Source organism: Fistularia commersonii, chromosome 32 (genome assembly GCF_037954325.1).
Source record: "Fistularia commersonii isolate RoL2024-O1a breed Wild chromosome 32, RoL_Fcom_v1.0, whole genome shotgun sequence".
Taxonomy (NCBI): Eukaryota; Metazoa; Chordata; class Actinopteri; order Syngnathiformes; family Fistulariidae; genus Fistularia; species Fistularia commersonii.
The window spans coordinates 10,706,478-10,726,638 of record NC_141315.1 but is presented as its reverse complement, the minus strand read 5'-3'; the positions used below and the strand labels follow the sequence as shown (position 1 = coordinate 10,726,638).

The following is a 20,161-nucleotide window of genomic DNA, read 5'->3' as shown; positions in this document are numbered from 1 at the left end:
TAATAAAAGCAGAATTTTCTTTTAATTCTCTTTTAGGAAGAAAAGTCGAGAATTATATGTGATATAAAAGTGAAAGAATCTTCTGAGTCAGAAAAATCACTGTGTCATGCGCCACACACACACACACACACACACACACACACACACACACACACACACACACACAACACACGCACACACACCCATGGTGGATCCTATGTTATTTACAAACAGCATCATGTGAAGTTGGGTACGCCGGTCCTCCCTACGCCCCATGTGACACACACACACACACACACACACACACACACACACACATTTGAGATGAGAAGAATGAACTTTTATATCATTTTAAGACTGAAAGGAGTGAAAAAGGGGTGTGTGGTTCCACCTTGTGGCCACTAGAGGGCGCTGTTGCGCAGAAGCTGGATCCCTTCGCACAAACGCCAGGTCATGTGACCAAAACACATCGGGTTTTTTTGTTTTGTTCTGCTTGGAATTTTTCATTTTCATTGCATTTTCATCTTTTTATGAAATAACCAATTATTAACTTCCTGGTTTTGGTTATTCCGTGCAGACAACTTGCTTGATTAGCACGGTTGCTGCTAGCCCGGGAAGAAGTTTCAAGGCCAAGGTCCCAGCAGCGCCGACGGTGCAGTTAGTCGATTAGCCGACATTCCGGCAAGTTCCGAGTCTCCTTGGATACATGGAAGTAAGCGAACCGGTGAAACCACGGCAACACAGCGCCCCCTAGTGGCCCGGAGGCCTCCAAAACAAGTGTTCCTGGAATGTGTTTTTTCAACTCCAAGCGGACCGTCCGCCTTCCAAAACTGCAAAACCGGTTCGTCTTTGCTCTGCTGACACTGACCAGGTGCAGCCACACACACACACACACACACACACACACACACACAGGGTCAGGTATCACCTCTCATTATTTATTCATAGCCGCTTCCACCTCCCGCTAACGGGCGACGCTCAACGACGCAACCTGGTGATTAAGTGTGGCGCGTGATCAGTGTGTGTGTGTGTGTGTGTGTGTGTGTGTGTGTGTGTGTGTGTGTGTGTGAGAGAGAGAGAGGATATGAATCGAGCATTGAAAGGCCGACAGATCTGGTTCTGTGAGCCGGATTGTTGCGTCTAGAAGGACAAATATAGTGAAGAATGTGGAACACCTGCTTTCAGCTGCTGGTGCTGACGGGAGCTTTTCAACAAAGTTATTCTGTCTGGATTCGAAGCTTCGCCTTCCAACATTTAATTTTTGATTTTGATGATTTTTCTATTTAAACGCATCTTTTCTCGACTTTCAGCTCATTTTCCTTCCAAACTATACTCAAAGCGAGTCGGCGCCGCTTCATCGCTGAGTTCTGGGTAATTTATTTTTGCATGATGACGCCTTTTATTTGCTGATTTTAGCGGGATATTTGTCTGAATATTCATGTTTTATAGTTTAACATTTAGGGGATGTTTTGGTCTGATTAATTCTTTTGTTATTTTAAGGGGACCTTTGTCATGGTTCAAGATATCTCTTGATTTTTAGGGGATTTTTTGTCCGACTTGATGGTCATTTGTGGATTTCAAAACAATTTTTGTCTGATTTTTAGAGATTTTCATCTCATTTTTGTCAAACTTTAGGGAATTCTTATTTCCAACTTGAGGAGGAATTTTCCTGTCATTTTTAACAAATTTTGCTGATTGTTAAAGGATTTCTTCATCTGATTTTTAGGGATTTTATCAGATTCCAGGAGGATTGTCATTGATCTTCTTCTGATTCCCAAGAATTTCTCTCATCTGATGATTCCCTGGTTTATGGTTAATTTCAGGTGTCTTGCCTGAACTTATCTCAGGTTCTCCCTCGGTCAAGGTTTCCTTTGTTGAAATATCAGCCTCAGGGGAAGCGTTTTAGGTCAAATAAGGCCGGGAGGTTTTATCTCGGCTGCGTTCTGATCGCCTCTCCTGGTCTGGAGGTGCCGGCTGGAGGCTCTAGGACCATGATCCCTCCCTCCCTCTCTCTCTCTCTCTCCAGTGCTGCTGGTGTCTCTCGCCCCGGCCTCTGCCGGACCAGAAGGACTGGCTTTCCTCCCCCCGGTGGTGAACGGACCTTCTGCGGCTCCTCGTCCACACCTGAGCTCCCCCCTGCCAGGCGGGAGCTCCTCCTTCCCTGGCTTTCCTACCTCCTTCCCTGGCTTTCCTTCCTCCTTCCCTGGCTTTCCTAGGGTTTGAGCAGCGGCGGTCGGGGGCCATGCAGGCTTCCAGGGGCGTCTGCTGAAATATTCTCCCCGTTTCTATTTTATTTCTGGGGGTTGGACTCTTGCGGTTGACTTATGGGGAACACGGAGGGCGGGCCGGAGGGCCCCCCGGCCAGGGAGGCCCCCGGCCGGCCCGACGGCCCCCGACGGCCCTCGGACCGGCTCCCCGCCCCGCCCCGGGACCAGCTGGAGGAGCGCTTCAACGCCGTGCTGGTGAGTCACACACTTTTTTGTAATTCATCGCAAGGTATTTCCAACGCACCGAGAAGGACATCCGAACAAACGTGGGCTTGTGGGAGGATTTACACCAAACTTTTTGTTTTTCTCCTGAATTCATATTTATACACTATATTGTTATGATTGTGCCGCTGCGACGTTTGCGCGTCTTATTAAAAGGGTAATAATTCCTCCGACTCGCTCACAAACCTGGATTCCAGGAGGCCTTCGGGTTCCTGCCACTGAAAGCAGCTCTAACTCCAAGATTAACTACCACCAAAGCAAGCAGGCAAATTAAATAACATTAAATTAAATATAGAATAAATCAAATAATATAAAAATAAATTAAATAATATAAAAATAAAGAAAAAATAAAAATAATGGCGAAGTTAATATGTATTCAATTAAATAAATGAAAATGAAAGGAAATCAGATAAAATAAATAACTAAATATATATAATAACAATGATAATAATGATAAGAAGAAAAACAACAATAATAATGGTCATTATCATTGTGATACTAAAAAATTCCGATGGGACACACACACACACACACACACACACACACACACACACACACACACACACACACACACACACAGACAAACACACCCTTCATTCCTATCCTGATAAGAAGATCATCAGAATTTTTTGAAAACTGCACTCACTCTCACACACACACACACACACACACACACACACACACACACACACATACACACACACACACACACACACATATACACTGTGAATATTTATTTTTATTGCTAATTTTCCAGGATTATTCTCCAGACCTTTGCTATGGTGAGGTGGTTTTTGTTTCCAGGTTTTTACCTGGACAGTGGAGCCCCATGTTGCTCTGGCGGCCATATTGGACAGGAGAGGCGTGAGGTCAAAGGTCGGACAACAGCGGTTGCTGCGGCGAGAAAATTAGGGATTAAAAAAAATAACAATAACAAAGAACAGGGATGCAACGGTGTGTATCCATGGCAACGCTCAGAGGCACATTTCCAGCTGCTGTTCCCGGGTATTCCGTCTTGTGAAGTTTTTTTTTCCCCCAAATATTTGTGAGTGTGTGTGTGTGTGTGTGTGTGTTTGTGTATGTGTGTGTGTGTGTGTGTGTTTCTGAATCACATCTACCCCCCCCTCTTCCCACCACATCTTGTGCTGAGTTTGCATAACAAATCTGGGGGACAAAGTCTGAAAACACAAACACGCCTGTGTGTGTGTGAGTGTGTGTGTGTGTGTGTGTGTGTGTGTGTGTGTGTGTGAGTGTATGTGTGTGTATAAGATTTTTTAACAAAGTCTTACAAAGTCTTACTTTTAACCTTTTAAATCCTAGACATAAACAGCTAAACACTGTTCCTCCCAAGCGTTCATTTAAACCCAACATACAACTGTGTGTTTATGTGTGTGTGTATTTATGTGTGTGTGTGTGTGTGTGTGTGTGTGTGTGTGTGTGTGTATGTGTGTGTGTTGCTGTTTTGCATAACACTTTGCATGCTTTCCTCCATGTGAAGGCAGCAGTGTTTCTGTATGTGTTTATATTTGCTTATATGTGTATGTGTGAGAATATGCATGGTGAATGCATGGTGTGTATGAACAAAGACACACACACACACACACACACACACACACACACCTCTCAGACCACTTCTCGCCGTGCACTCCAGAGGTCACATGCACATTTCTGCGCGCTGATTCGGTTTTGTGCAACAACGGAGGCCTTCTGAGCGCTGATGCCATTATCCACGACCGGGAGAATGAAATTCAGAGAACACACCGCAGTGTGTGTGTGTGTGTGTGTGTGTATGTGCGCGTGTGTGTGTGTGTGTGTGTGTGTGTGTGTGTGTGTGTGTGTGTGAGCATAATAGGAGTGTTGAAATTTGACTGCAGACACTTTTAATCTTTTCCATTAACAGGTCACTTGGAGGTCAATTCTTCAACATGAGGGATTTTTTTTTTCAGAATTTGATTTTTGAAGTTTGTTTTTAAGCTTTTTCTAATTTTTTTCTTGGTTCAAACGTTGGCGTGAAATTTTCCAGATTATTTTCAGATTTCCGGAGATTTTTTGAGGGAAATTAACCCCCCTTTTTGGAGCATTTTTCCAGCGATTTATTCAATTCTCTATCATTACTATTCTTCTTATTATCATTACTATTGTTGCTGTTGTTGTTGTTATTATCATACCTATTATTAGATCTATATATAACATTTAGCTAAGATATACTTTAAATATGTTGGAAACCTATTATTATTATTCATTATGACAATTCATATAATATGTACTCTTTTAATCACATTTTTGTTCACTATCTTTAATATGATTCTTAAACATTAAATTAAAATAAATTAAATAATAAATAATGTGTTTAAAAATTAGATTATAAGGTAAAAAAAATCTTTGCTTTTTATTTTTGCCATACAGTTTAAATGTTTTTTTTTTATATTGATACTTTAAAGTCAATTTTTATAAATAAAGAATTTAAAGTTAAAAAAAAAAATAGAAATAAAAAAGCTTGAATTGAAAATATATTGAAATAATTTCAAATGATTCATTTGGTAACAAAATGATGGGGACCTGAAGCGCACGTTGTGAAGCCCTGGTTCTCCTTGTGCCTCCAGAACACCATGAATCTCCCCCCCGACAAGGCCAAGATCCTGCAGGACTACGACGGCGACAAGAAGTGGGAGCTGATCTGCGACCAGGTGGACCACACACACACACACACACACACACGGGAGGGGGGGGGGGGCTCATCAATATTGTACGTCTCCATAGCGACAGCACGGAGGACCAAAACAAGCAGCCAGGAGTGACCTGTCAGTCAGCAGATGTTTTGCTTGCAACCATGGATTTTGGTTTTGAGTAGCTATAGGTGGCTAACAGCGCTAGCTGGTAAACAAAGAAAGGCTGTTAGCGCTCCGGGCAGAGATGCTAAGCTATGATTCTGTGATTGTTGTTAGGTTCTTGGTAGGTTCCAGGAGGTTACAGGCACAGGTTTGCTTTCTGATGTATGAAGTGAGCGTTTCTCTCCATCAGGAGCGTTTCCAGGTGAAAAGCCCCCCCTCGGCCTACGTGGAGAAACTCAAGGGTCACCTGGATCACGGCGGGGTCAGCCGGAAGGTCGGGCTTTCCGTTATTTTTAATTCGCCGACCTGTCATTGGCAAAATGACGAGCGTCAACAATCAATTTAATATTTATTGGATTTCAACGACTCCTTGACTTTCCGCTGCCTTTTGACCTGGCAGGGTTTGGGAAGATTTTCTTGACTTGTTCAAGAGAGCGTTTGGCTAGTTTTCTTGTTCAGTTTTATTTTTTTTTAAACTAATTTTCATGGGATTTTTTTTCCTCTTGATTACTATATTATTATTATTATTATTATTATTATTATTATTATTATTATCATAATTAAGAATAAGAATAAGAACAACATTATTTATCTTGAAGAAAATTGTTGTGTCAAGTAAAACATAACAATATTAATTAATAGTAGGAAATTGTATAAACAGTAAAAAAAAAAGGGGGGGGAGAAATACAAATAAAACTATAAAGTGTCAAAGTCAAGGCTATAAAGTGTTTTAAGGTCTTAAGTACAAAGATCTTGAGATTTATATTATTATTATTATTATTACTATTATCATTATTGTTATTGTCAGAGTTAGGGCGAGTAGCAGTAGTTTGTAGTTATAGTAATATTGCTGTTGTTGTTGCCAATTTAATCAAGGTATTTTCTCCCTTTTTGGAATTAAAATAGAATAAAATTACAACATATTAATCATTATGGAATTTCTCCATATTTTATCAAACTTTTTCCCATTTTGAATCAGAATCACCAGAATCAGAAAACTTTATTGATCCCTCAAGGGGATATTGCTTTTTGTTGAAAGCAGATCCTGGAACAAATTACATAATTTCTATATTTTAAATTGTATCTTTATTTTTGAAAATAAAGAATAAAAATAGTGAATAATAAAAATAAAATAAAAAGAACAGAACAATTCAAAAAAGATCAAAACAGATCAAAAGATATAAACAAAAATAAACTTAATATATGTAAAAATATATGTAATGTAATGTAATATAAGTAATGTAAGTATATGTATATGAAGAAGTACATGTCAATGATTAAATTGATTGACAATTTAATGTATCAGAAATTAACCTTGGGTAAGTTCTCACATACTTTTAAAAACACGTTTTCCAAATCCATTGATTTATATTTCGTTTGTTTTCTGTGATTTCATGCTAATGCTATGCTAACGCTTTTACGTCGTAAAAGAGTGACTGGACTCAGCTGTTTGTTTTCGTCCCGTCAGTTCAAGAGACGCGTCCAGGAGTCCACGCAGGTCCTGCGGGAGCTGGAGATCTCCCTGCGCACAAACCACATCGGGTCAGCGTCACAAACTCTACAAGCAAAGAGATGAAGACCTGGAGGCTCAGCTTGCAGGCCGGAGAAGGGCAGCACATGTTAGATGGTCTGGAGACCAAAGTCAGGCTGAGATGGTTGGAACGTGGACAGCAGAGGGATGGAGAGCTAGATGAGGTCTAGATAGGATCTAGAAAGATGCTCTGGAGAGGAGAAGGAGGTAGAAGGTTGGCCGTGGTGGTCCCTTCCATAATTATATATTTTGTGAAATTATATAATATGTAATATTATATAGTTTTTCTAATTGTCTAAGACCTCCTCACTGAGTCCATGGGTTATTAAGACAAGACGCATTTACAGAATAATTTATACTGCAGGAACAAAAATAAAGATATGTTTACCACATCCTCATAATCATAAAAAAATATACAATAATAATCATTATTATTATGACTATTTTTATATAAATTCAAAACGCTTTTAATTTGAGTCTCTTTAGACAAGTTATACTGATCACTCACTCTTCAAAGAAATAACAGCAATCACAGGCTTTTAATGTGTTTCCCTGCCTTTTTGACCAACCTGTTTTAGCTTAGTTAATAATAATAATAATAACACTATTATTATTATTATTATTATTATTATTGTTATTATTATTATCATTGTCAGAACAGCAACAATAATACTAATAGCCATTATCATTAATATTACAGTTATTATAATTATTATTATAATTGTTCTAATTGGACAGACAATTCTTGCTTTGCTAATAATAATAGTAATTTAGTAACACTTATATTACAATTATAAATATCATTACAATTATAATGATGATGATGATTACTATTGCATAACATCTGACCAGGCTGTTTTTGCTTTGTTAAGTGTTTAACTAAGTGTTAAATATAAAAATATATAAAAATACAAGGGTTGAAGCTGATTATCATGTTATCGGTAAAAGCCTTTGTCAAAAAAACGTATAGAATCGGCTTCAAACTCGAATAAGTTCTATATGATGTTAAAATGTGACCAAACAGGGCGCTACAGCAGGCTAATGCTATGCTAACGCTATGCTGAAGCTAAAGGTAACCTATAGCATCTATAATGCATCGCAGTGACCGAAGGGACACCGGGATCAGTTGTTGGACGGCTATGTGGCGCTAGCATTTAGCATTTAACACGAGGGTAAAAATGGCCTGCGGATGATGATGCACATTTAAAAGAGAGTAAAATGAAAAACATTTCTCATTTACCGCCGACATCGTGCATTGCGGAGTTGGATTTTAGCATCAGGCGAGCGGGGCCAAGTTTTAGCATCGATAGCTAACATGCTACATGGTTAACGGATGGCTACTGCTAGCTGGAACAAGCTGTTTATCTTTATTGAAAAAAAAAAACAGATTAATAAAAGTAATGGTGCGGTTTCTGTATTTTATGGGGGTAAATTCTCTCACATGTGGAGGAGGCTGAAGTGTGTTGGTCTCCTCCAGCTGGGCCGAGGAGTTCCTCAGCCAGGAGAACCAGGGCCTGGACGTCCTGGTGGAGTATCTGTCGGTGGCTAACAGCGCTAGCACGTAAGTCCCAAAATACAAAGTTTGATTTTGTATGTTTTGCGTTTTATCCATTTATTTCCTATGTACTTCATTTAATTATTCTTTTCCCACCATGTTGTGTGGAGCCACACCAATATCTCTTTTTTTAAACTTATTTTATTAAATTATTATTAATATTTTATTTATACATATATATATGTAAAATAAATAAAGCTGTGTACAATGAAAACAGTATTAGAAATATAAAAAGCACTAGCAGGACGTGCAGGTTGAAGTTCTCTCAGAGGAACGTGAGCTGCAGGAAATCCTGCAGGATTTTCTCAGATTAAAAGATTTCTCTGCTTTAACATCTTTAACAAATTCTGATGCAGATTTAATGCTGCTTTTTTTCCGGCACCCAGATTCTTGTTTTTCTACATTTTCAGTCTTTGCTTGTCAATACAGAAAAAATACTAATGTCGTTTAAATGGAAGGAAAAGTTAAAATGAATGAAAAGTTATTTGACAACAAAACAAAAATACAATGAAGATCATATCAGAATAAACCGGAGAAAATCAGTGTTTTATTCATCTCAGAAAGACGTCCAAACTGCCTTCAGTCCCAAAATTCATTTATGCAACAAAGCTTTTTAGACATTTCTTTTTTTTTTTAAATTTCAATTATTTAATTTTATACAGATTTATTTTAGATTTAAAATTAAAAAAAACAAAGAACTACATTTATTTGATAATTATTACTATTATTATTATTATTTTCCCTTGAATTGAAATGAATAAAAAATTTAGTTTTATGAATGAAATTCAATAAATATTTCCTACAAAATAAAACATGGAGATATTGTATTTCCCGCAGAGGTTTCGTTGATGTGATTTTACCTCACGCCCTGGCGCTCTCACCCCCCGAACCCCGCGACCTCTGACCCCTCAGGTGCGACACGGACGCCCCGGAAAGCGTCCCGGCGTCGGAGGATGTGAGCCGGAGAGCCAGCGGCTCCCCGACCCTGACGCTCCCGGCCTTCAAGACCCACAGGAACTTGGCCATGCGGTGCGTGGAGACGCTCGCTGGCCTGGACCGGGTTCGGGCTCCGTCTGGGGGAAATATGGGATTTTAAAAAAAAAAAAAAAAATTAAATGAAAAAAAAAAACGTGACAATTCAAGAATTATAATATTCATATTTTTTTATATATTTTTTTAAACAAAAGGGTTATTTCATGAAATATATAAATATGATTACATTGTAAAATAATAATAATTGTACTTTGGCATGAAATATATGTATACATATATTTACATGAACAAAGAATTTAATTTCTTATTTATTTCATTTGAATCGAATTCATTAATGATAAAAAAAAAGAAAAAAGGATAGGTTTTCGCAAAAATAAGAACATAAATCCGTAAATGAAATAACCCAAAAACCAACCGAGTTAAAGAAACCGCTCTATTTTAATCATTCAGCTCAAATATCCCGACAGAAATGGGAGTGAACAAAAACAAAGCGATTTTAATTCCAGGATAAGATTACGGCTGAATTCAATTTTATAAAGTCTTAATTAGAAAAAGTTTGTGATATTCTAAGAAAAATATAATATGGAGCAGAAATTGAATGTGTAGCTTTTGAAATTTTAAGAAGGATACAACATTGAGAGAACATAGTAGGAACGTAAGGATAATCAGATCATTTTTCAAAAAGAAATACAGATTATTATCTTAACAAAATGTTCTCGATATTAATAATATTAAAACTATTAAATTGCTTAATTAATGTAAACAAAATATAACAATATTTTTTTTTTATTGTCATTTATTTTACAGAAATGTTAATATTTCGGCGGATTAAAATTCCAAACACTGGGTGATTTTAATTTTCTAATACAAATCTATATTTACTCTTTATACATTTAAATTTTTCATCTTTTTTCTTCGATGCTCACAGATGGTGCAGATTTGTATTTTAATTTGACAGCTTTCCCCCGCTTGCAGGAAGGCGCTGAGGAACTCCCGGCTGGCCGGCCAGAGAGACGAGGTTCACCTGTGCATCATGTGCCTGCGAGCCATCATGAACTACCAGGTGCTTCCCTTCCTGTCGCCATGGAAACACAGAGAAATAACCTCAAAGAATCGTCGACGGAAAGCTAGAAAACTGACAGAAAATCAACTACAAATGAGCTGAAAATGATTCCCTGAGCAAAACCCACTAATTTAGTTTTATGTTTTGGAGATGGTTGTTTGGAAGAGTGGTGACTTCTGAGTAACGACTACTAATACTTTGGATTTTCGGTTATTAAATTGATATTTTTGTAAGTCGCTTTGGATAAAAGTGACTTGCTAAATGACTGTAATGTAATGTCATGAAAATTCTCTTGAAATTTGCCAAAAAAAATTGAAATTTGCAAAGACAATCATTAAAATTAGCATAAAAAGGCTGGGAAATTTACTGAAAATGGCCTTAAAATGAGCACACATAAGAATAAGAATAAGAATAAGAATAAGAACTTTATTTTTCCCGAAGGAAATTGTTGTGCCAGAGTTTCACGTTAAACATAACAATATTAATTAATAGTAGGATATTGTATAAACAATAAAAAAAAGGGGGGGGGGAAGAAATACAAATAAAAGTATAAAGTGTCAAAGTCAAGGCTATAAAGTGTTTTAAGGTCTTAAGTACAAAGATTTTGAGATTATTATTATTATTATAATTATTATTATTATTATTATTGTCAGGGTTAGGGCTCGTCGCAGTAGTTAGAAGTAATAGTAATATTGCTGTTTTTGCCTATTTAATCAAGGTATTTTCTCTCTTTTTGGAATTGAAATGAAATAAAACAACTTTATTTATCCCAAAGGAAATTGTTGTTCCAGAGTTTCGAGTAAAACATAACAATAATAAATAATAGTGGGAAATTGTATAAACTGTAAGAAAAAAAAAAAAAAAAGGGTGAGAATAAGAAATACAAATAAGACTATAAAGTGTCATAATTATGAATCTTAGCAATTAATGATCAAAATTAGCCAGACAGGATTAATTTCACACAAAATGACCTCAGAATGATCCAAAAACTTAACATCGGCAGAAAAACATGCAAAATGTTGCAGGAGAAGCTAAAAAAACGTCCTCAGCTGAAAATGAGCTCGTTATTAGAAAACATGAGCTTGAATTCATCTCTAGAGGACTTTAAAACGGCCAAAACCACCTTGAAACCAGGAGGAAGGATAATTAATGTGTGTGTGTGTGTGTGTGTGTGTGTGTGTGTGTGTGTTCTCAGTCCGGGTTCAACCTGGTGATGACACACCCGCGCTGCGTCAACGAGATCACGCTCAGCCTGAACGACAGGAGCCCCAGGTGAGGAGAACATCATTTCTCAGGAGAACCCTGAGGAACGTCAGGGTTCTCCTGCTTCTTCCATCTCACCTTCTCCTCACACACCATCTCACCTTCTCCTCACACACCATCTCACCTTCTCCTCACACACCATCTCATCTTCTCCTCACACACACTCAGTCTTTCTGCAAATTTTCATTCATGTGTTTATAGGAATATTTTATCACGCACATGTGAATTAAAAACCTTCAATCGAATATTTGTCTCAATCGGATATTTTGTAATTTTAAATTTTATATTATTTATATACTGTTTTTATTTATATTATATATGTTTAATGATTATAATGCAGTATTAAATATGTAATATTTATAATTTTTTTCTTTTTGAAATAAATAAATATATATATTTGTAGCTTTTTTTATACTTCATACATGATTTTTTTGGTTTTATTTGAATAATGTCAGGAACGGATGACAGTCTGGAGGTTCTCCGTGGTCCAGCTCACGGCGGATTCTTCTGGGAACCTTCTCGAGGTGGCAGCTGGACTTGAAGATGTTTTCAGGCGTCTTCGCTTCACGACTGAAGACGTTCTGAATCTTCTCGACGGAAGAACCGAGTCCAGTTGCCGCCACGAGAAGATTTCCACCAGAATTTATGACAGCGAATCATTTTCTCCCTCCATAATTACATAAAAAACATGAATTTCTTTGATGATTTATGGAATGATAAATAAAAATATCTAACATGGCTTGAGCCCTTGGTGTCTGCTGGTAGCCCACCTCCATAAGAAGGTCCTCCTCTCCACCAGGACCAAGGCTCTGGTGCTGGAGCTTCTGGCCGCCGTCTGTCTGGTGCGCGGAGGTCACGACATCATCCTGTCGGCCTTCGACAACTTCAGAGAGGTCAGGCTTTTCATCCGTGTGTGTGTGTGTGTGTGTGTGTGTGTGTGTGTGTGTGTGTGTGTGTGTGTGACTCACATTCCGTTGTGTCTCCAGTCTCAAATGTCCTCGCCGTCTCGCTCCAGGTGTCATTTAAAGCCCCCCCGACACACACACACACACACACACACACACACACACATGCGGTGCACCCCCGGTGACCTCTGACCTCTGACCTCTGAGAGCAGACAGGAAGTGGAGCTTGTGTTTACGTTTGTAAGATAATTTCAGTTTAAATAACAAATCTATAATTGAAGGGGAGAAAAAACAGAATCAAAGTGAATTATTGGAGCGCTTTAAACCAGTTGAACCGGTTAAAAGTTAATCGTTTCCTGCAGGCAGAAGGCCAGTGGCGAGCAGACACACACACACACACACACACACACACACACACACACACACACACACACAGTCACCTCAAGTTCATTAGGTGTTTCTTAGCCAGCAGGATTCTGGATCGAAGGCGCAAAACATTCAGTAATGAAACTAATTGTTAGCATTATTTCATTACTATAGTTATTTTTATCATTATCATCATTTATTATTATTGTTGTTATTATTACATTATCATTATTGCAGCGAGTCAGGAATGTTGGGGTTTATGTTGATGCTTGTTTCTGTGTTCTTTGGGCTGCAAGGAATTCTTTTTTTACCTGAAATTGAGCGGGAAGAGTTTGTTGTATTGAATCTTGTGTGGAAGTGTCTAAGAGAGGCAGCAGTAGAGTTTCAACAGGATCTTAGAGAGTGAGAAGATGCCTGAAGAATGGAGACAAAGTGTGATGGTGCCTATTTTTAAGAATTAAGGGGATGTGCAGAATTGTGGCAACTATAGAGGGATAAAGTCGATGAGCCATACAATGAAGTTATGGGAAAGAGTAGTGGAAACTAGACTGAGAGCAGAAGTCAGCATTTGTGAACACCAGTATGGCTTCATGCCTAGGAAGAGTACTACAGATGCAGTATTTGCGTTGAGAATGCTAATAGAAAAGTACAAAGAAGGCCAGAGGGAGTTGCATTGTGTTTTTGTAGACCTAGAAAAAGCATATGACAGGGTGCCAAGAGAGGAGCTCTGGTATTGTATGAGGAAGTCTGGAGTGGCAGAGAAGTATGTTAGACTGGTGCAGGACATGTATGCTCGCTGTGAGACACTGGTACGGTGTGCTGTAGGGGTAACCGAGAAGTTCAAGGTGGAGGTGGGACTCCATCAGGGATCAGCTCTGAGCCCCTTCTTGTTTGCAATAGTGATGGACAGGCTGACAGATGAGGTTAGACAGGAACCTCCATGGACCATGATGTTTGTGGATGACATTGTGATCTGTAGTGAGAGCAGAAAACAGGTAGAGGAACATCTAGAGAGGTGGAGGTATGCTCTGGAAAGGAGAGGAATGAAGGTTAGTCACAGCAAGACAGAATATATGTGTGTGAACGAGAGGAACTCGGGTGGAGCGGTGAGGCTACAGGGAGTGGAGATCAAGAAGGTTGGAGGATTTCAGGTACTTGGGGTCAACAGTCCAGAGCGTAGGAGAGTGTGGAGAAGAGGTGAAGAGACGGGTCCAAGCAGGTTGGAATGGGTGGAGAAAAGTGTCAGGGGTACGAAGGGATAGAAGACTATCGGTCAATCTTGAGAAAAAAGAATATAATTATTTTTAAAAACGTTAAAATTTGAATAAACATATATAATCTAATAACGCGCAATACCAGGTTGTTTGTCTGTGCGCGTGGCGCCCCCTGGTGGCCGAGCCCGGTACGACACGGTGTGGACGCCGGGCGGCTGGTTGCCATGGTAACCACGGCTCCTCCGTTTCAGGTCTGCGGAGAAAAGTGTCGCTTCGAGAGGCTCATGGAGTTCTTCTGCCACGAAGACGGGAGCATGGACTTCATGGTGAGAAGAGGAGAAAGGGGGGAGGAGGAGGGGGAGAGTTGATGGAAGCAGCTGAAGGTCCAAAGGTGAATAAGAGGAGGACAGTTAATGGGTAGAAGGTGTGAAACACTCCTCCGGGACCTGATGTTCTTCAGACGTTCCACCTCTCGGCCAGAGGCTTCTTCATCGGACGCCATCCCATAATGACCCTCTGACCCGCGTGTGTCCACCAGGTGGCCTGCATGCAGTTCATCAACATCGTGGTCCACTCGGTGGAGAACATGAACTTCCGCGTCCACCTGCAGTACGAGTTCACGCGCCACGGCCTGGACCGCTTCCTGGAGGTGAGGCCTTTGACCTTTGACCCCTGTCGCCGAGGCAACGCCACTGACCCCCCACCCCCCCCCCCACCCCCACAACCCTGAAGACCCTGAGGACCACGGAGAGCGAGAGGCTGCGGGTCCAGATCCAGGCCTATCTGGACAACGTGTTCGACGTGGCGGCTCTGCTGGAGGACGCCGACACCAAGGCCACGCTGCTGGAACACCTGGAGGAGCTCCAGCAGCACAACAGCCAGGTGAGGAGCAGGAGGAGATGCTGGAGGAGATGCTGGAGGTCTGAGAGCTTCTCCTCTGTCTCAGCTGAGCTCCAGGCTGCAGGACGGCGAGCGCGAGGCGGCCGAGAAGGTGACGGAGCTGGAGAAGAAGCTGGTGCAAAGCGCCAAGGAGGTGGAGATGATGAAGGTACCGGCGCAGCAGGTGGCCTCCAGGTCTCCGTTGACCTTCCGGGACCTTTGAGCGTCCACCTTCCTGTTCTTCTGCAGGAGAGCCTGAGGGACTCCACCTCCCAGGTGTCCCTGCTGCAGCAGCGAGAACGTGAGCGGGAGCTGGAGCTGCAGCAGCAGCGGGACCAGGACCAGAAGCTCCAGGAGCTCCGGGAGCTGGAGGTCCAGGTCCGAGGTCTGGTGGAGCGAGGTCTGGTCCGGATGGAGCGCTCGGCCTCGGGCGGCCTGGACCTCCTGGTGGTCCAGGCCGCCCGGACGCAAGAAGGTCAGAGGGGAAAGGGTCGGACGACGTCATAGATTGTAGTTCTGAGCCGAACTACAAACATGGCGGCGGAGAACCAGCGGTCGGGTCGTCCATCTTGTTCTTCTCCCAGGAGGTGTGAGGAGCAAACCCACCGCGCCAATGGCATCTGTTTTGTTCGCAGCTGAAAGAGAAGATGCTGGAGGTGAAGACCAGGTGGTGGTGGAGGAGCCTGCAGGAGCAACACCAGCTCCTCCTCCTGCACCTCCACCTCCATCTCCATCTCCATCTGGAGCTCCACCTCCACCTCCACCCCCGCCACTCGCTGCCCCTGGAGAAGGAGCGACCGCAGGAGGAGGAGGAGGAGGAGGAGGAGGTGAGTGACATTCAGGAGATGATGGAAGAACCTTGGGAGGAACCGGGGTCCTCCAGACCTTCACGTCTCCTCCTGGCTGGTTTCAGGCTGGAAGAAGAAGCAGCCCATTCAGACCAAGTACCGGCTGCCGCTCTTCAACTGGCAGCCTCTGAAGGCGGAGCAGGTGGCGGGAACCGTCTTCTCCGAGCTGGACGACGAGAACATCCTGCAGGTCTGAGACCGCAGAAGGTCCGGAAGGTTCCGGCTTCGTTCTCACCCCGGTTCTCCCGGACGTTCCTCCGCAGGAGCTCGACATGGCCGCCTTCGAGGAGATCTTCAAGACCAAGGCGCAGTCGGACCCGGTGGACGCCGGGACCCTCAGGATGAAGATGGCCTGCAAGACGCCCGGCAAGGTGTCGCTGATGGAGACCAACCGCGCCAAGAACCTGGCCATCACGCTGCGCAAGGAGGGCATGACGGCGTCCGGCATCTGCGGCGCCATCCAGACGTGCGTCCCCCGTCCCGCGGCCGCTCCCCGAACCCCCGTCAGATGCCTTCAGGTTCCCCGTGGTTCCCCCGCAGGTACGACCGAGGCGCCCTGAGCCTGGACTTCCTGGAGCTTCTGGAGCGTTTCGTCCCCACCGAGTGCGAGATGCAGCTGCTGCGCGGCTTCGAGGGCGCCGGCGGCTCCCTGGAGGAGCTCAGCCAGGAGGACCGCTTCATGGCCACCTTCAGCAAGATCCCACGCCTCGCCCGCCGCATCCGCACCCTCACCTTCATGGGCAACTTCTCCGAGAACGTCCGGCTCATCCAGCCGGTGCGTTAGCTAGGCTAAGCTAGGCTAAGCTAGGCTAGCACTGGTGATTGTCTGCGAGAAACTTCTAACGGTCCTCCACGACCTTCTGACAGCAACTGGACGCCGTCATCGCCGCCTCCATGTCCATCAAGTCCTCCGGCAAGCTGAAGAAGGTCCTGGAGGTGAGTGTGGCCTTCGGCGTGTCCAGCGGGACCGGGTCTGGATCTCCTGAGGTGTCTCCTGTGTCTCCAAGATGGTCCTGGCCTTGGGGAACTACATGAACGGCAGCAAGCGCGGGCCGGCGTACGGCTTCCGGCTGCAGAGCCTGGACCTGGTGAGTGAAGGTGGAAGGTGCGTGAGAAACCTCAGGAGATGGACGCCGGGGTTTAACCGTGGAACCTCCTTCCAGCTCCTGGACACCAAATCCACGGACCGACGGCAGACGCTGCTGCACTTCATGGCCGACGGCGTCCAGGAGAAGTTCCCGGAAGTCCGCGGCTTCTACAACGAGCTTCACTTCCTGGAGAAAGCGGCGACGGGTGAGCAGGCGGGAGATCCGAGGAGATCCGGGGGGGGTTCGAACTTGACTCCTGGGTTCTTCTCCCCCAGTGTCCCTGGACGGCGTCCTGCAGGACCTCCGGGCTCTGGAGAAGGGCATGGAGGTGACCTCCGAGGAGTTCTCGGCGGAGAACGGCAACCCCGTGCTGAGGACCTTCGTCTCCGACAACGGCGAGCTGCTGAGGTCGCTGGCGGCCGACGGGAGGACGGCCCAGGTAAAGGTCCCGGAGAACGTCCGCCTGAACGTCCGCGGAAGCTCATCGGTGTGTTCCTCAGGACGCTTACAACTCGGCGGTGGAGTACTTCGGGGAGAACTCCAGGACCACCCCGCCCTCCATCTTCTTCACGCTGTTCGTCAGATTCATCAAGGCGTACAAGGTGAGGAGACGCCCGGAGAGCGAGGAACCGGGAGGCCAGATGTTTGCCGGGAGCTCGTCTGACCTCCCTCGTCTTCTCGCGTCACAGCAAGCGGAGCAGGAGAACCTTCAGAGGAGGAAACACCTGGAGAGCGAAGCTCCGCCATCTCCGCACGCGTCCGAGACCCCGGTGAAGGTGCTTCTCCTGACCGCCCTGCTAGCCTGCTAGCCTGTTAGCATTGGGGTTTTACAGAGGCTCAAACTAGAGGAGGCCAACGTGGAGAAGATGGAATCCAGAGGGTATGGTTTGGAACCACCTAGGAGATCCCTGGACATGTGTGTGTGTGTGTGTGTGTGTCAGGTCCAGGCGGCTTCCAAAGCTCCTCACCTGGACCTGATAGCGGAGCTGAAGCGGCGGCAGGTGAGCCCGCTGGTGAGGGAGGGGAAGGACGGCGCCATCGAGGACATCATCACAGGTGGGCCTCCTGGACCTTCTAGAAACTTCCTACATTTAGGTCTTATTGTGTTGTTGGCTGAACCTGCTGAGAGCTCACCTGCCAGCAGCTCCTCTCACCTCCGGACGCCATCTTGGTTGTAGTTCCAGACTTTCATCGGTGACCAGAGAAGAAGAAAGTAGAACTTACGAAGCCTGGAAGTTATCCTTGTGATCAGATTTAATATTGCACTATTTATATTTATAATTCTATTTACTTTTATGTGTGAACTGAGTTTCAACAAGCCTCTCAGATTGATCGATTGATTGATTGATTGATCGGCCGCAGACCTGAGGAACCAGCCCTACAGACGGACGGATGGAACTCGCCGAAGCGCCAAGTGGAACCAGAGCCAGCAGCTTCAGGTCTCCTCGGACATTTCCCTCTGAGCTTCCAGGCTGAAGGACCTCCTCCACCTTCTTCTCCTCGCCTCCGGTCCGGCTGCAGATGCGTGAGATGTTGCTTTTCAGAAACGGAGAAGATCAGAAGGATGGAGAAGAGATGGAAGCGCCTTCTGCTTCTCCCGCGTTCACACATCCAATAAACCTTGTCGTCATAATAAATCGGTCTCAATACACACCTCTTTTCTGGTCACACACACACACACACACACACACACACACGCGGTGTCTCCTCCTCAGTCCTGGGAATGAAGGAGGAGCCGCGAGGTAGAAGAGGGTCACTTTTTATTGTCACAAAAACACAACAGGGACGTACAAAAAAAAAACAAAAAACAAAAGAAAAGGAGCGGGCGCTTGCGTTTGTTTACGTTTGTTTACGTTTGTTGACGTCCGTGTGCGCGGCGCCGAAGGTCACGCTTGGAGTCCCGCCGGAGGTCACGCTTCGTCAGCGGGGTCACGGACAAAAACACCGGGGAGGGGAAACACACTCCGACACACTTTCTCTCTGGGATCTCGCCTCTTGGTTGAGGGTGAAGACATCTTTTCCAGGCCATTAGAAAAAACCTAAGTGTGTGTGTGTGTACGTGTGTGTGTGTGTGTGTGTGTGTGTACATCTTCTCTGGCTTCACACGGATTCATGGAGCACACAATGAGACCTCTGTTCGTGCAGGTTTTTCCAGGAATGAGTGCATGCCATTTCCAGATTATTAATAAAAATAAAAAAAAAAAAGAGAAAAAAATAATTCACGTAAAATCCCCTTTTTTTGATATATATATTATCTGGGTTTTTATATATATATATCTATATATATATCTATATATATATATATACACACACATTATTCTCACGTCCACGAATGTTCGGAACAATCACACGTTCGTCAAGAAACCATCGATAAGAGTGGGAGTTAGTTAACGCACGGTTATCAGGTTACACTAGAGAACAGCTAGAGAGGGTCGGGGCGCTGGAGGGGGTTCGGGGGGTTCGGGGGGTTCGGGGGGTTCGGGGGGGTTCGGATACTCGGCGGATGGAAAAGGGGGGACTTCCGGATCGGCTCGCCTCGTCCTCGAGTATAAAAATACAAAAAAAAAAGCTCGACTTTATAAAACATAGATGAGATGGATTTCTTCTTTTTTTTCGGGTGCAGGAGTGACACGGCGGGCGTCTGACCTCTGACCTCTGACCTCTGACCGCCGTTTCTTAGCGGTCGCGAAGCACACGGAAGCAAATGGGCGGGTTCGTTTGTCGACGACCGCTCGGCGTCGGACGAGACTTTGAGGACGCTCCTCTTCTGCGACCCGAGGCGGAGCGGAAAAAGAAAAGATCCCCCTTCTTCTGCGAGGAGTCGGGATTGAAAGTCGAAATGCGTTCGTTGGTTTTTAAGGGGGGTTTTTTCTCGTGAGTAAAAAGCGATAATGGATGGAGTCGGAAACCACGAGGGGGGCGTTAGTCCGGAGGAGACCTGAGAAGCTGACAGGATGAGCAGAGCCAGAGACACGGATGGGAAGGGAAGCAGCAGGACGGGGTCGGGAGCTCAGCGCTGCCCCCGGAAAGCAAGCAAGCCAGAAGATTTAAGAGCAACGCAAAGGAAAAAAAAAAAGGCCGGGGAAAGAAATCGGATGGGCGGCGGAAGAAGCGGTGGAAGAAAGGAGGGAGGGAAGAAGACAAGAGTTTATAAACA

At 44.0% G+C, this 20,161-nt stretch overlaps 2 protein-coding genes across 2 annotated transcripts in view; one reads left to right on the top strand and one right to left on the bottom strand.

Moving 5' to 3' along the window:
• The first annotated feature begins 1,135 nt into the window (after positions 1–1,135).
• Positions 1,136–18,641, top strand: fmnl1b (formin-like 1b). The gene is made up of 27 exons (XM_086139694.1): positions 1,136–1,350; positions 2,006–2,441; positions 5,072–5,155; positions 5,490–5,573; positions 6,768–6,841; positions 8,308–8,391; positions 9,298–9,414; positions 10,354–10,441; positions 11,637–11,713; positions 12,504–12,597; positions 14,441–14,515; positions 14,728–14,838; positions 14,922–15,071; positions 15,136–15,237; positions 15,318–15,543; positions 15,704–15,895; positions 15,982–16,106; positions 16,180–16,382; positions 16,457–16,691; positions 16,784–16,852; positions 16,924–17,004; positions 17,080–17,209; positions 17,280–17,443; positions 17,505–17,606; positions 17,694–17,780; positions 17,946–18,060; positions 18,367–18,641. The coding sequence occupies exons 2-27, from the start codon at positions 2,304–2,306 to the stop codon at positions 18,465–18,467; spliced, it is 3,108 nt and encodes a 1,035-aa protein (XP_085995820.1). The 5' UTR covers positions 1,136–1,350; positions 2,006–2,303; the 3' UTR covers positions 18,468–18,641.
• A 108-nt stretch (positions 18,642–18,749) lies between these two features.
• Positions 18,750–20,161, bottom strand: part of srcin1b (SRC kinase signaling inhibitor 1b) — a 71,186-nt gene continuing 69,774 nt past the window's right edge. The window contains exon 20 of the mRNA XM_086139686.1: positions 18,750–20,020. Within this exon, the coding sequence (XP_085995812.1) occupies positions 20,015–20,020 (6 nt within the window). The 3' untranslated portion in view covers positions 18,750–20,014. The remainder of the gene's footprint in view (positions 20,021–20,161) is intronic.